We start from the raw sequence: 12,506 nt of genomic DNA on the forward strand, positions 1-12,506 counted from the left end.
GGGAGTGCCGCACTGTCAGAGGGTCAGTGCTGAGGGAGTGCCGCACTGTCAGAGGGTCAGTGCTGAGGGAGTGCCGCACTGTCAGAGGGTCAGTGCTGAGGGAGTGCTGCACTGTCAGAGGGTCAGTGCTGAGGGAGTGCCGCACTGTCAGAGGGTCAGTACTGAGGGAGTGCCGCACTTTCAGAGGGTCAGGACTGAAGGAGTGCCGCACTGTCAGAGGGTCAGTGCTGAGGGAGTGCCGCACTGTCAGAGGGTCAGTACTGAGGGAGTGCCGCACTGTCAGAGGGTCAGTACTGAGGGAGTGCTGCACTGTCAGAGGGTCAGTACTGAGGGAATGTCGCACTGTCAGAGGGTCAGTACTGAGGGAGTGCTGCATTGTCAGAGCGTCAGTGCTGAGGGAGTGCCGCATTGTCAGAGGGTCAGTGCTGAGGGAGTGCCGCACTGTCAGAGGGAGAGTACTGAGAGAGTGCCGCACTGTCAGAGGGTCAGTACTGAGGGAGTGCCGCACTGTCAGAGGGTCAGTGTTGAGGGAGTGCCGCACTGTCAGAGGGAGAGTACTGAGAGAGTGCCGCACTGTCAGAGGGTCAGTACTGAGGGAGTGCTGCACTGTCAGAGGGTCAGTACTGAGGGAGTGCTGCACTGTCAGAGGGTCAGTGCTGAGGGAGTGCTGCACTGTCAGAGGGTCAGTACTGAGGGAGTGCTGCTTTGTGAGAGGGTCAGTACTGAGGGAGTGCTGCACTGTCAGAGGGTCAGTATTGAGGGAGTATCGCACTGTCAGAGGGTCAGTACTGAGGGAGTGCCGCACTGTCAAATGTCCAGTGCTGGGGAATGCTGCACTGTCAGGTACAGTAAGAAGTCTCACAACACCAGGTTAAAGTCCAACAGGTTTATTTGGCAGCAAATACCATAAGCTTTCGGAGCACTGATCCTTTGTCAGATGGAGGGCACTCCCTCAGTCCTGACCCTCTGACAGTGCGGCATTCCCCCAGCACTGACCATCTGACAGTGCGGCACTCCCTCAGCACTGACCCTCTGACAGTGCGGCATTCCCCCAGCACTGACCATCTGACAGTGCGGCACTCCCTCAGTACTGACCCTCTGACAGTGCAGCAGTCCCTCAGTACTGACCCTCTGACAGTGCAGCACTCCCTCAGTACTGACCCTCTGACAGTGCTGATGTAGAGATGCCGGCGTTGGACTGGGCTGAACACAGTAAGAAGTCTCACAACACCAGGTTAAAGTCCAACAGGTTTATTTGGTAGCAAATACCATAAGCTTTCGGAGCACTGCTCCTTCGTCAGATGGCTGACATTTCCTCTCCACTAATTCCTTGTCAGTAAGTGTCCCTCTGAGCAGAAATATGATAATAAGGAGTTTAACAACACCAGGTTAAAGTCCAACAGGTTTATTTGGTAGCAAAAGCCACACAAGCTTTCGGAGCTCTAAGCCCCTTCTTCAGGTGAGTGGGAATTCTGTTCACAAACAGAGCTTATAAAGACACAGACTCAATTTACATGAATAATGGTTGGAATGCGAATACTTACAACTAATCAAGTCTTTAAGAAACGAAACAATGTGAGTGGAGAGAGCATCAAGACAGGCTAAAAAGATGTGTATTGTCTCCAGACAAGACAGCCAGTGAAACTCTGCAGGTCCACGCAACTGTGGGAGTTACAAATAGTGTGACATGAACCCAATATCCCGGTTGAGGCCGTCCTCGTGTGTGCGGAACTTGGCTATCAGTTTCTGCTCAGCGACTCTGCGCTGTCGTGTGTCGTGAAGGCCGCCTTGGAGAACGCTCACCTGAAGATCCAAGGCTGAATGCCCGTGACTGCTGAAGTGCTCCCCCACAGGAAGAGAACAGTCTTGCCTGGTGATTGTCGAGCGGTGTTCATTCATCCGTTGTCGTAGCGTCTGCATGGTTTCCCCAATGTACCATGCCTCGGGACATCCTTTCCTGCAGTGTATCAGGTGAACACAGTAAGAAGTTTAACAACACCAGGTTAAAGTCCAACAGGTTTATTTGGTAGCAAAAGCCACACTTCTCCAGCTACCAAAAAGCTACCAAATAAACCTGTTGGACTTTAACCTGGTGTTGTTAAACTTCTTACTGTGTTTACCCCAGTCCAACGCCGGCATCTCCACATCAGAAATATGATCACAGGGACAGGACACAAAGGGTTAACCGTTTGTCAACACCTCAGAATAGCAGCTGTTGTCTCATATTGTCCCCTCCCCCATTTGGACTCAGAGTCACACATCAACCCTTTCTAATTAAACACACAGAGGGAGCAGCACAGGAAGAGGACATTCAGCCCAAGCAGAGCGGGACCGCAGTTACTCCCCAGGTGGGCAGTCGGACAGGTCCTGGGTAAGTAACAGAACGATTGGAATTCACTTCCACGATCAACATTGTCCTTTGTTGATGTTGTGACTTTATAAAGACAGATTCCAATGATTGATGCCTTTGAAAGATTTCTACTGATTATTGAGATCGGGCTGTGAGGCTCAAGTCTGTCGTACAGAACATCTTTCTGGTTTAAGATCAAGGGAAGCGCAGGGACATGAGCTTTGGGATGTCCTGAGGTGGTGAAAGGTGCTATAGGAATGCAGACCCTTCATTGTTTTTCTTTCTTAAAGCCTTGTGTCTCTCTGCAGAGCACCTATCATCCCACACAGAATCAAACTCGTCTGTGAAGACATTGTCTAAAAGCAGTTTCTGGTCTCTCGAGAGCTGTCGGACAAGAGGTGAGGTCTCATTAACTCCTTTCTCTTTCAGAGCCTGAGAGTGAGAAGCTGGTGAAATATCTGGGACTGGACAATGATCGGGAAATCTTACTTCCTCCTGTCACTTCTCCAAGGTAATATCATCGCCAGCTTGGACAGATTTATGGTTAATAGCCTTTGTAAAAGATCATTCTTATTGAGCTCTGATTGGGAAGCAATTCAGCAGTGACCCAGTGTACAAACTTACACCCAGTCCCATTCACCCATCACCCCTGCGCTCACTGACACACACTGACTCCCCGTCAGAGAACACCTCAAAATTCAAATTGAAGTACTCATGTTGTATCGCTCCAGGATGTTGCAGTTGTTCATTATTTGATTTGATTTGATTTATTATCGTCACATGTATTGAGATACAGTGAAAAGTATTGTTTCTTGCACGCTATACAGACAAAGCATACCGTTCATAGAGAAGGAAACGAGAAAGTGCAGAATGTAGTGTTACTGTCCTAGCTAGGGTGTAGAGAAAGATCAACTCAATGCAAGGTAAGTCCATTCAAAAGTCTGACAGCAGCAGGGAAGAGGATGTTCTTGAGTCGGTTGGTACGTGACCTCAGACTTTTCATTCTTTTTCCCAATGGAAGAAGATGGGAGAGCATGTCCGGGGTGCGTGGGGTCCTTAATTATGTTGGCTGCTTTGCCGAGGCAGCGGGAAATGTAGACAGAGTCAATGGATGGGCGGCTAGTTTGCATGATGGATTGGGCTACATTCAAGACCTTTTGTAATTCCTTGCAGTCTTGGGCAGAGCAGGAGCCAGACCAAGCTGTGATACAACCAGAAAGAATGCTTTCTATGGTGCATCTGTCAAAGTTGGTGAGAGTCGTAGCTGACATGCCAAATTTCCTTAGTCTTCTGAGAAAGTAGAGGCATTGGTGGGCTTTCTTAAGATAGTGTCGGCATGTGGAGACCAGGACAGGTTGTTGGTGATCTGGACACCTAAAAACTTGAAGCTCTCGACCCTTTCTACTTCGTCCCGTTGATGTAGACAGGGGCATGTTCTCCACTACGCTTCCTGAAGTTGATGACAATCTCCTTTGTTTTGTTGACATTGAGGGAGAGATTATTGTTGCTGCACCAGTTCACCAGATTCTCTGTCTCATTCCTGTACTCTGTCTCGTCATAATTTGAGATCCGATCTACTACGGTGGTGTCATCAGCAAACTTGAAAATCGAATTGGAGGGCAATTTGGCTACACAGTCATAGGTGTATAAGGAGTATAGTAGGGGGCTGAGAACACAGCCTTGTGGGGCACTGGTGTTGAGGATGATCATGGAGGAGGTGTTGTTGCCGATCCTTACTGATTGTGGTCTGTGAGTTAGGAAGTTCAGGATCCAGTCGCAGAGAGAGGTGCCGAGGACCAGGCCATGGAGTTTGGAGATGGGTTTTGTGGGAATAATCGTGTTGAAGACTGAGCTGTAGTCAATAAATAGGAGTTTGACATAAGTGTCCTTGTTATCTAGGTCTTCCAGGGTTGAGTGTAAGGCCAGGGAGATGGCGTCTCCTGTGGACCTGTTGCGGCGATAGGCGAACTGTAGTGGATTCAGGTAGTCCGGGAGGCTGGAATTGATTCGTGCCATGACTAGCCTTTCGAAGCACTTCATAATGATGGATGTCAGAGCCACCGGCCGATATGCATGAAGGCTGCTTGGCTTTTCTTAGGTACCAGGATGATGGTCGTCTTCTTGAAGCAGAGAGGGACCTCAGATTGTTGTAAAGAGAGGTTGAAGGTGTCTGTGAATACCCCCGCCAGCTGATCCGCGCAGGATCTGAGTGCACATCCGGGTACCCCATCCAGGCCAGTCGCTTCCTGTGGGTTGACCTTTGAGAAGGCTGTTCTGACATCTGCAATGGTGACCCCAGATATAGGTTCATCCAGGGCTTCTAGGGGTTATCTCTGTAACCTCCTCCAGCCCGTACACCCATCCCTATCTCTGTAATCTCCTCCAGCCCCTACAACCCTCTCTAACTCTGTAACCTCCTCCAGCCTCTCCCCCCTCCCACCATCGCAAGTGGGAATATTCTCCTGCTATCCACTCCATCAGAATCGGTCAGAATTTTAAAGACCTTGATTAGGTCACCAGATCTCGAGATCGCTCCCTCATTTTCCTTCTACAGGGAATTACCAATCACCAGACCTCTTGTTTTGCTGTTCTCCACAAGTGGAAACATTCTCTCTGTGCCCACTCAATCAGAACCCTGCAATGCTCGAAGATCTCTGCGCTCCTCTAATCCAGCCTCTTGAACATCCCCAAATCCCCATCGCTGCACTATTGGCGGCCGGACCTTCAGCTGCGGGACCCTAAGCTCTCGAATTCCCCCCACTCCATCTCCCCCCGACCCCCGCCCCACCGCTAAACCCTGGTCATGGACAAGTGGGCAGACTCTGAGGATCTCTAATTTAGTCATTTCAGTGGGGAGCTACCTTGACCACAATGCAGAAAGCCGTTAGAACTGACAGGCAATTAAACTGTTGCACTTCCTGCTCAGGTTCAGCAACGGGGTAAGTACAGTTAGGAAGTAACTCACTGAATCATAAACAGGAACCAAACCACTCAGTGTGTGCAAAGGTGTTAACCTGACAGAATTCCCCTGTTTGCTTCTGAACTGTCCTGCAATCAAAATAAGTGTGTGGCTTTTGCTACCAAATAAACCTGTTGGACTTTAACCTGGTGTTGTTAAACTTCTTACTGTGTTTACCCCAGTCCAACGCCGGCACCTCCACACCATGACTGCAATCAAAAGCCATTCGATATCGGAGTGGGATACTCTGGCATTGATCACTCCTGGAATTTTCCAATCCCTCCCAAAGGCAATGGGTCTGGGAAATTCCGGCCTTAGAGTGACTCAGCTGTGGGCTGGCTTTGCAGGAAAATCTCTCCCATTTGTCCCACTTCCTCGCTGTTTTTTAACCCCATTCCCTTTCAAATGCTTCAGCTTCAAGTATTTGGTCATTGAATGAAAATTATTCTCCTCATCTCCCCTTGTCTTGGAGTGTAACCATCAGTGATCAGCCAGACTACCACCTTCTCCCCACTCGCTGGTTTCCCCTGAATTCCCCATTGGATTTAATAGTGACTGTCACATATTGATGGCCCCGAGTTGTGGCCTCTCTCCCCCATCGCAAGTGGAGAGATTCTCCTGCTATCCACTCCATCAGAATTGGTCAGAATTTTAAAGACCTTGATTCGGTCACCAGATCTCGAGATCGCCCCATTATTTTCCTTCTACAGGGAATCACCAATCACCAGAACTCTTGTTTTGCTGTTCTCCACAAGAGGAAACATTCTCTCTGTGGCCACTCGATCAGAACCTTTGAGAATTTTAAAGGCCTGTATTCGGACACCCGACTCTCAGTCTTTATCACAAGAGATAAGTGATCCAATCTTTTCCTGATATGTTTACCATACATGAGTGGGATTATCCTTGGAAATCTTCTGCAAGCCCTCCCTAATGCCTTCATATTCCTTTTATAATAGGGTGAACAGAACTGCATACAGTTCCCTCAGAGTGAGGTTCAGGACAAGTTAATATAACCTCACGACCTATGTTTCAATTCTTCTCTTCCTCCAGAAATTACTCACAGTACTTGGCTTGATAGTTTAACCACCTTGATAACCTAGCAATAGAACTGCACACGGTACTATTGTGGTCTAATCAAGATTCAAGGCAAGTTCAACGTAACTTTCCTAATTCTCAATTCTATTCCTGTGTTAGGTTTGGTTTTTTTCTGGCCTTTCCAAACTATGACGTTGCTTTTAGATCCCCGTCTTCTGTTTCCCACCCAGGCTGCCATCTTCCAAGTAAGAAGCAGCCTCCCTCACTCTCACCCGCCCTCGTTCTCATCGTGATAACTCCCATGATCTGCATGGGGGATCATTAACTGACCTCCCAGTTGGGCTCATCGAATACAAGCTCCCTGAGGACTGGTGATTAGCCCACCAGGTGGAGCTCGAATACTGAGCTCTCTATAAGCAGGACCCCGAGAGGGTCCATTAACCTTTTAGTCCCAGCTGGGACCTGCTGTGTTCACCACAAGCTTGTGGTTCTTGTTTATTTTCATTTGGTGCAATGAAAGCTTGGTTCCTTCACAGCTGGAGTAATTATATTGGCGATGAGGTAAAAGGAATGTTTAGGTAATCCTGCTCATCAGATCTTGGTGAGCCTGTATCATTCAGTTTTAGCAATGCCATTCTTTGGGAAGTTGGAGCCATACGGCGCAAGTATTGAGGACGGACCACAGTATGCTGAGAAAATTAGGTACTTCTTTCAAGCAAACAAATAGAAGGAAATACTCGGCAAAAGTCATTCAATTGACTGCGTGTGGGGCTGCAACATTCAGTATTATGAAAAGTCTGATGTATCCGGCAACACCAGAATCCAAGACCTTTGATGAACAAAGAACAAAGAACAATACAGCACAGGAACAGGCCCTTCGGCCCTCCAAGCCCGTGCCGCTCCCTGGTCCAAACTAGACCATTCTTTTGTATCCCTCCATTCCCACTCCGTTCATATGGCTGTCTAGATAAGTCTTAAATGTTCCCAGTGTGTCCGCCTCCACCACCTTGCCTGGCAGCGCATTCCAGGCCCCCACCACCCTCTGTGTAAAATATGTCCTTCTGATATCTGTGTTAAACCTCCCCCCCTTCACCTTGAACCTATGACCCCTCGTGAACGTCACCACCGACCTGGGGAAAAGCTTCCCACCGTTCACCCTATCTATGCCTTTCATAATTTTATACACCTCCATTAAGTCTCCCCTCATCCTCCGTCTTTCCAGGGAGAACAACCCCAGTTTACCCAATCTCTCCTCATAACTAAGCCCCTCCATACCAGGCAACATCCTGGTAAACCTCCTCTGTACTCTCTCCAAAGCCTCCACGTCCTTCTGGTAGTGTGGCGACCAGAACTGGACGCAGTATTCCAAATGCGGCTGAACCAACGTTCTATACATCTGCAACATCAGACCCCAACTTTTATACTCTATGCCCCATCCTATAAAGGCAAGCATGCCATATGCCTTCTTCACCACCTTCTCCACCTGTGACGTCATCTTCAAGGATCTGTGGACTTGCACACCCAGGTCCCTCTGCGTGTCTACACCCTTTATGGTTCTGCCATTTATCGTATAGCTCCTCCCTACATTATTTCTACCAAAATGCATCACTTCGCATTTATCAGGATTGAACTCCATCTGCCATTTCCTTGCCCAAATTTCCAGCCTATCTATATCCTTCTGTAGCTTCTGACAATGCTCCTCACTATCTGCAAGTCCTGCCAATTTTGTGTCGTCCGCAAACTTACTGATCACCCCAGTTACACCTTCTTCCAGATCGTTTATATAAATCACAAACAGCAGAGGTCCCAATACAGAGCCCTGCAGAACACCACTAGTCACAGGCCTCCAGCCGGAAAAAGACCCTTCTACTACCACCCTCTGTCTTCTGTGACCAAGCCAGTTCTCCACCCATCTAGCCACCTCCCCCTTTATCCCATGAGATCCAACCTTTTTCACCAGCCTACCATGAGGGACTTTGTCAAACGCTTTACTAAAGTCCATATAGACGATATCCACGGCCCTTCCCTCGTCAACCATTCTGGTCACTTCTTCAAAAAACTCCACCAGGTTAGTGAGGCATGACCTCCCTCTCACAAAACCATGCTGACTATCGTTAATGAGTTTATTCCTTTCTAAATGCACATACATCCTATCTCTAAGAATCTTCTCCAACAACTTCCCCACCATGGACGTCAAGCTCACCAGCCTATAATTACCTGGGTTATCCTTCCTACCCTTCTTAAATAACGGGACCACATTAGCTATCCTCCAATCCTCTGGGACCTCACCTGCGTCCAGTGACGAGACAAAGATTTGCGTCAGAGGCCCAGCGATTTCATCTCTCGTCTCACTGAGCAGCCTTGGATAGATTCCATCAAGCCCTGGGGATTTGTCAGTCTTTATATTCTCTAACAAACCTAACACTTCCTCCCTTGTAATGGAGATTTTCTCCAACGGTTCAACACTCCCCTCCGAGACACACCCAGTCAACACATCCCTCTCCTTTGTGAATACCGACGCAAGGTATTCATTTAGGATCTCCCCTACTTCTTTGGGCTCCAAGCATAATTCCCCACTTTTGTCCCTGAGAGGTCCGATTTTTTTCCCTGACAACCCCTTTGTTCCTAACGTATGAATAAAATGCCTTGGGATTCTCCTTAATCCTGTCTGCCAAGGACATTTCGTGACCCCTTTTTGCCCTTCTAATTCCCCGTTTGAGTAAGTAGAAATGGTGGCAAATCATTACGATCCTAAACCTTCCGTGATCTTGCAATAGTACAGGTTCAATATAGCCACTAGATTTGCAGCGGAACCAGGAACGGAATTCCTGACGCGGCTAAAAAAACTGGCGGAACATTGCGAATATATCGCAGCATTACCGGGATTGCTGAGACCGTTTAGTGTGCGGCATAAATGATCTAGTGACCCAAAGAAGGCTTTTCACAGAGCCAAACCTAGATTTAAAAAGAGCTGGCTCTCGCTCAGGCCAATGCAGGGAAAGGTGTCCCAGAGCTGCTAGCATCTTTAGATGGCAGCGTCCATAGGCTCGGGCAGTCCCCGACTGAAAACCCAGGTCCCCAGTTGAACATATTCATGAAACCCGGCCTTGGGCTAGGAAAAACAAGCAAGGAAACCAGGAAATCCCGACACTGGCCAAGAAAGAGTTCCACAATCTCAGGAGCGGCCAGCACAACAGCGCTGTGCATGCAGCCAGGGAGCCCACCTCAAGCAAGGATACCAAAGCAAAGAGAGCATGCAACACCCATATCGAAGGGCAAAGCTACCCTAAAATACAACGTACCGGATAAGTCAGGCTGAAGAGGAGGAACTAGCGTTACTAAATTGTGTCACCACACCAAAGGTGGCAGCATTAAGGATACAGCTCCAAGTGAATGAATATCCATTGGATATGGAGGTGGACATGTAGGCAGTGGTATATATTGTAGGAGATTTAGAAGGTTACGACTGAGTATCTCTACATTCAAGTTGAAGGACACTAAGGCAAGATTGGCAATTTATACAGGAGAACCATTATGAGTAGTAGGGACCACCATACCCCAGTCACATATGGGCAACAAAGAGTTCAACTCTCGTTGACAGTGGTACAAGGACCAAGCCCCAGCCTTTTGGGAAGACACTGCTTACAAAAAATCCAGTTGGATTCGAGGATAAGTTTCAAAATGGGCACTGGAAATTTATCTGCGTGTGATGACTTCAGACAGGCTATTGAGGTTGGCTTGCGAGAGTATGAACTACCTGATGAATCCACACCTGGTGCGGAGAGGGGCGGGTCGGGATGGCGACCTTCTCGTGAACCTGCTCCTGGCGAGGTGAGCCATCAACAGGTCCAGACAGCAGGCGATCGACGGGGTCGTCCATCCTGGCTGTCTGCCCCTCTACCGCACCTATATTCGCGACCAGGTGTCCCTGGAGGGAGAGCATGCAGTGTCCACGGGCGCAGTTGACGCCTTCTGCGCCCGTTGGGCACCGCAGGGGCTGGGGTGTATTATTGACCCCAACAATCACATTACGATTTGATGTTTCAAGTTTCCTTTTGACTTTGTTTTTTGTTCGGGCTGTTCCCCCTCCTTTTGGGGAGCTGCCCCTTTTAATTTCTCCCAAAGTTAATTTGAGTTTGTTTACTTTGTTGGTATGAAAAGAAATACCTGATAAGCCCTAATTGATGGTTAAATCAGGGAGCCTCATGCTCCCTTTTTCTTTTGACAGTCACATATTTATTTGCCACAATCAAATGAGTTAACGGTAAGATTTCTGGTAACGTACACGGTCACCAGGTCCACCAAATTTCTTGGCCTCACAACGGTGTGGATCAGCAGCCAGCAAGGTCCTGTCATACTGGATGAGGATGTCCTTGATTTCTTTCTTGGAGGCTTCATCTACATATTTTAAAGCAGGTGTATCAGACTCCCAGCCTGCATTCAGCAGGGAGCAACTGGAGAGGTGGCTGTGTACAGATGGATGGTGTGAAGAAAGAAAGAAAGTGACTTGGTGACGGGACTTTTGCTTTTGTGGAGTGTTCAACCTGAAGGAGGAAGGAAGAGCCATTGCCCCAAAACCTCCAGCCACTGGCACGTGCTCTCTTCTTGGGAGAGGAGAGGGAGAGAAAGAGAAAGAAAGGCCCAAAAAAGACCAGAGGCCTTGGGCCTGGAGGCTCAGGTTCCAGCCTTCATCTACAGGAGGAAGGACAACACCCAAAGGGGAGGAAATTACATCAAAGGACTGAGTTGTGGGGCTGGTGTCCCCATTCATCCGAGGTCTGTGCCTCAAAGGGAGGGGGGGAAAGAATACAGGAACATCGTTTTACAGAGGTGAGGGGTGAAAACAACTTGGACTTTATTGCTGGCCCAACAGGGCTGAAGAGGAGAAGTCCCCCCCCGCCCCCCCCCCCCCCCACCCTCTGCTGCTGCTGCCCCAACACCGGCAACCCCCCCTCCTTCCTCCTGACTGGGGCACCAGCCCTCCTCGGTGCCCTGTCCTTCGTCCTCCCACCTGCCCCTCTGTCCCCCTCTCTCTCCCTCTCTGATATCTGAGGAGAGAGTGCCTGAACCCTCACCCACCCCTCGTTCCCTCTCTGTCCCCCACTACCAGGGCAGAGACACCACCCCGCCCCCCCCCCCCACACCCATACTCCCTACCCTCTCTACCCCCCTCTCTGTGCCTCACGTAAAGGACAGGGAGGCCCCTCACCCAACCCTCACTGCACCCCCCCTGCCCAACGGACATTTTAAGTCTCAATACGCCCTGCTGTACATCTGAGCAGTCTCGGGGTGGGCGTAGCACCAGTGATTACATCATGGCGACCACGACACCGTCGCCGGTGGCAGGGCCCTCCAGGCCCACCCATGCAGGTGTGGCGGCAGCCAGAGACCCCGCCGCTCCCAAGGCCCTGCCACCATTCAAATTGATCACTAAACAACTCGGGGTAAAGTGCTACGCCCACCCCGACATGACCATCGAGGCGTGCGTTCGGGCAATGGCTGGGGTTGTCGGCCCCTCAGCCATTGTCGCAGCCTCGAAGATGTACGGCAAGGCCGTATTCTTCCTGAAGGCCGAGCGGGCGGTCCACCTCGCCCTGGAAAAGGGGCTCACGGTGGGCGGGACGTTCTTGGCGGTGGACCCCCTGGAGGCCACCGCCCATCGAGTGGTCATCTCGAACGTCCCGCCCTTCATCCCCGTGGAGCTCCTCCTCCCCCACCTCCATCTACTGGGGGAGGTCAGGTCCGAGGTGGCCAGGCCCTCCGGCACGTGTACTCCTTCCGGCGCCAGGTATATGTCCGCCTGGCCCGGGAGGAGTGCCTGGAAGGGGGCTTTAATGTCCCCTTCGATGGGGCTACTTACCGGGTCTTCTGGTCCGCGGACAGCGTGCGGTGCCATGCCTGTAAGGAGGCGGGGCACATTAAAAAGAACTGCCCCGTCTCCAAGGCGGCCGCCGACCCCCAATCCAAGGCGGCCGCAGCTGGCGCCGCAGCCCCCTCTCCCCCCAAGCAAACACCACCTGGCCCCCCGCAAGGGGAGACCACGCCGGCAGCAGCCGCCACCTTGGCTGCCGGCGGGGGGGGAGTGGAGCCTCTGCGAGGCCAGATGACCCCAAGAAAAGGCAAGAAAAATGCGACCCCGACCCCCTCCACCCCAGTCACCCC

At 50.3% G+C, this 12,506-nt stretch overlaps 1 protein-coding gene across 1 annotated transcript in view; it reads left to right on the forward strand.

Moving 5' to 3' along the window:
* Window positions 1-2,821: 2,821 nt before the first annotated feature.
* Window positions 2,822-12,506, forward strand: part of LOC144508366 (sialic acid-binding Ig-like lectin 13) — a 94,967-nt gene continuing 85,282 nt past the window's right edge. The window contains exon 1 of the mRNA XM_078236220.1: window positions 2,822-2,861. Within this exon, the coding sequence (XP_078092346.1) occupies window positions 2,822-2,861 (40 nt within the window). The remainder of the gene's footprint in view (window positions 2,862-12,506) is intronic.

Source organism: Mustelus asterias, chromosome 20 (genome assembly GCF_964213995.1).
Source record: "Mustelus asterias chromosome 20, sMusAst1.hap1.1, whole genome shotgun sequence".
Lineage (NCBI taxonomy): Eukaryota > Metazoa > Chordata > Chondrichthyes > Carcharhiniformes > Triakidae > Mustelus > Mustelus asterias.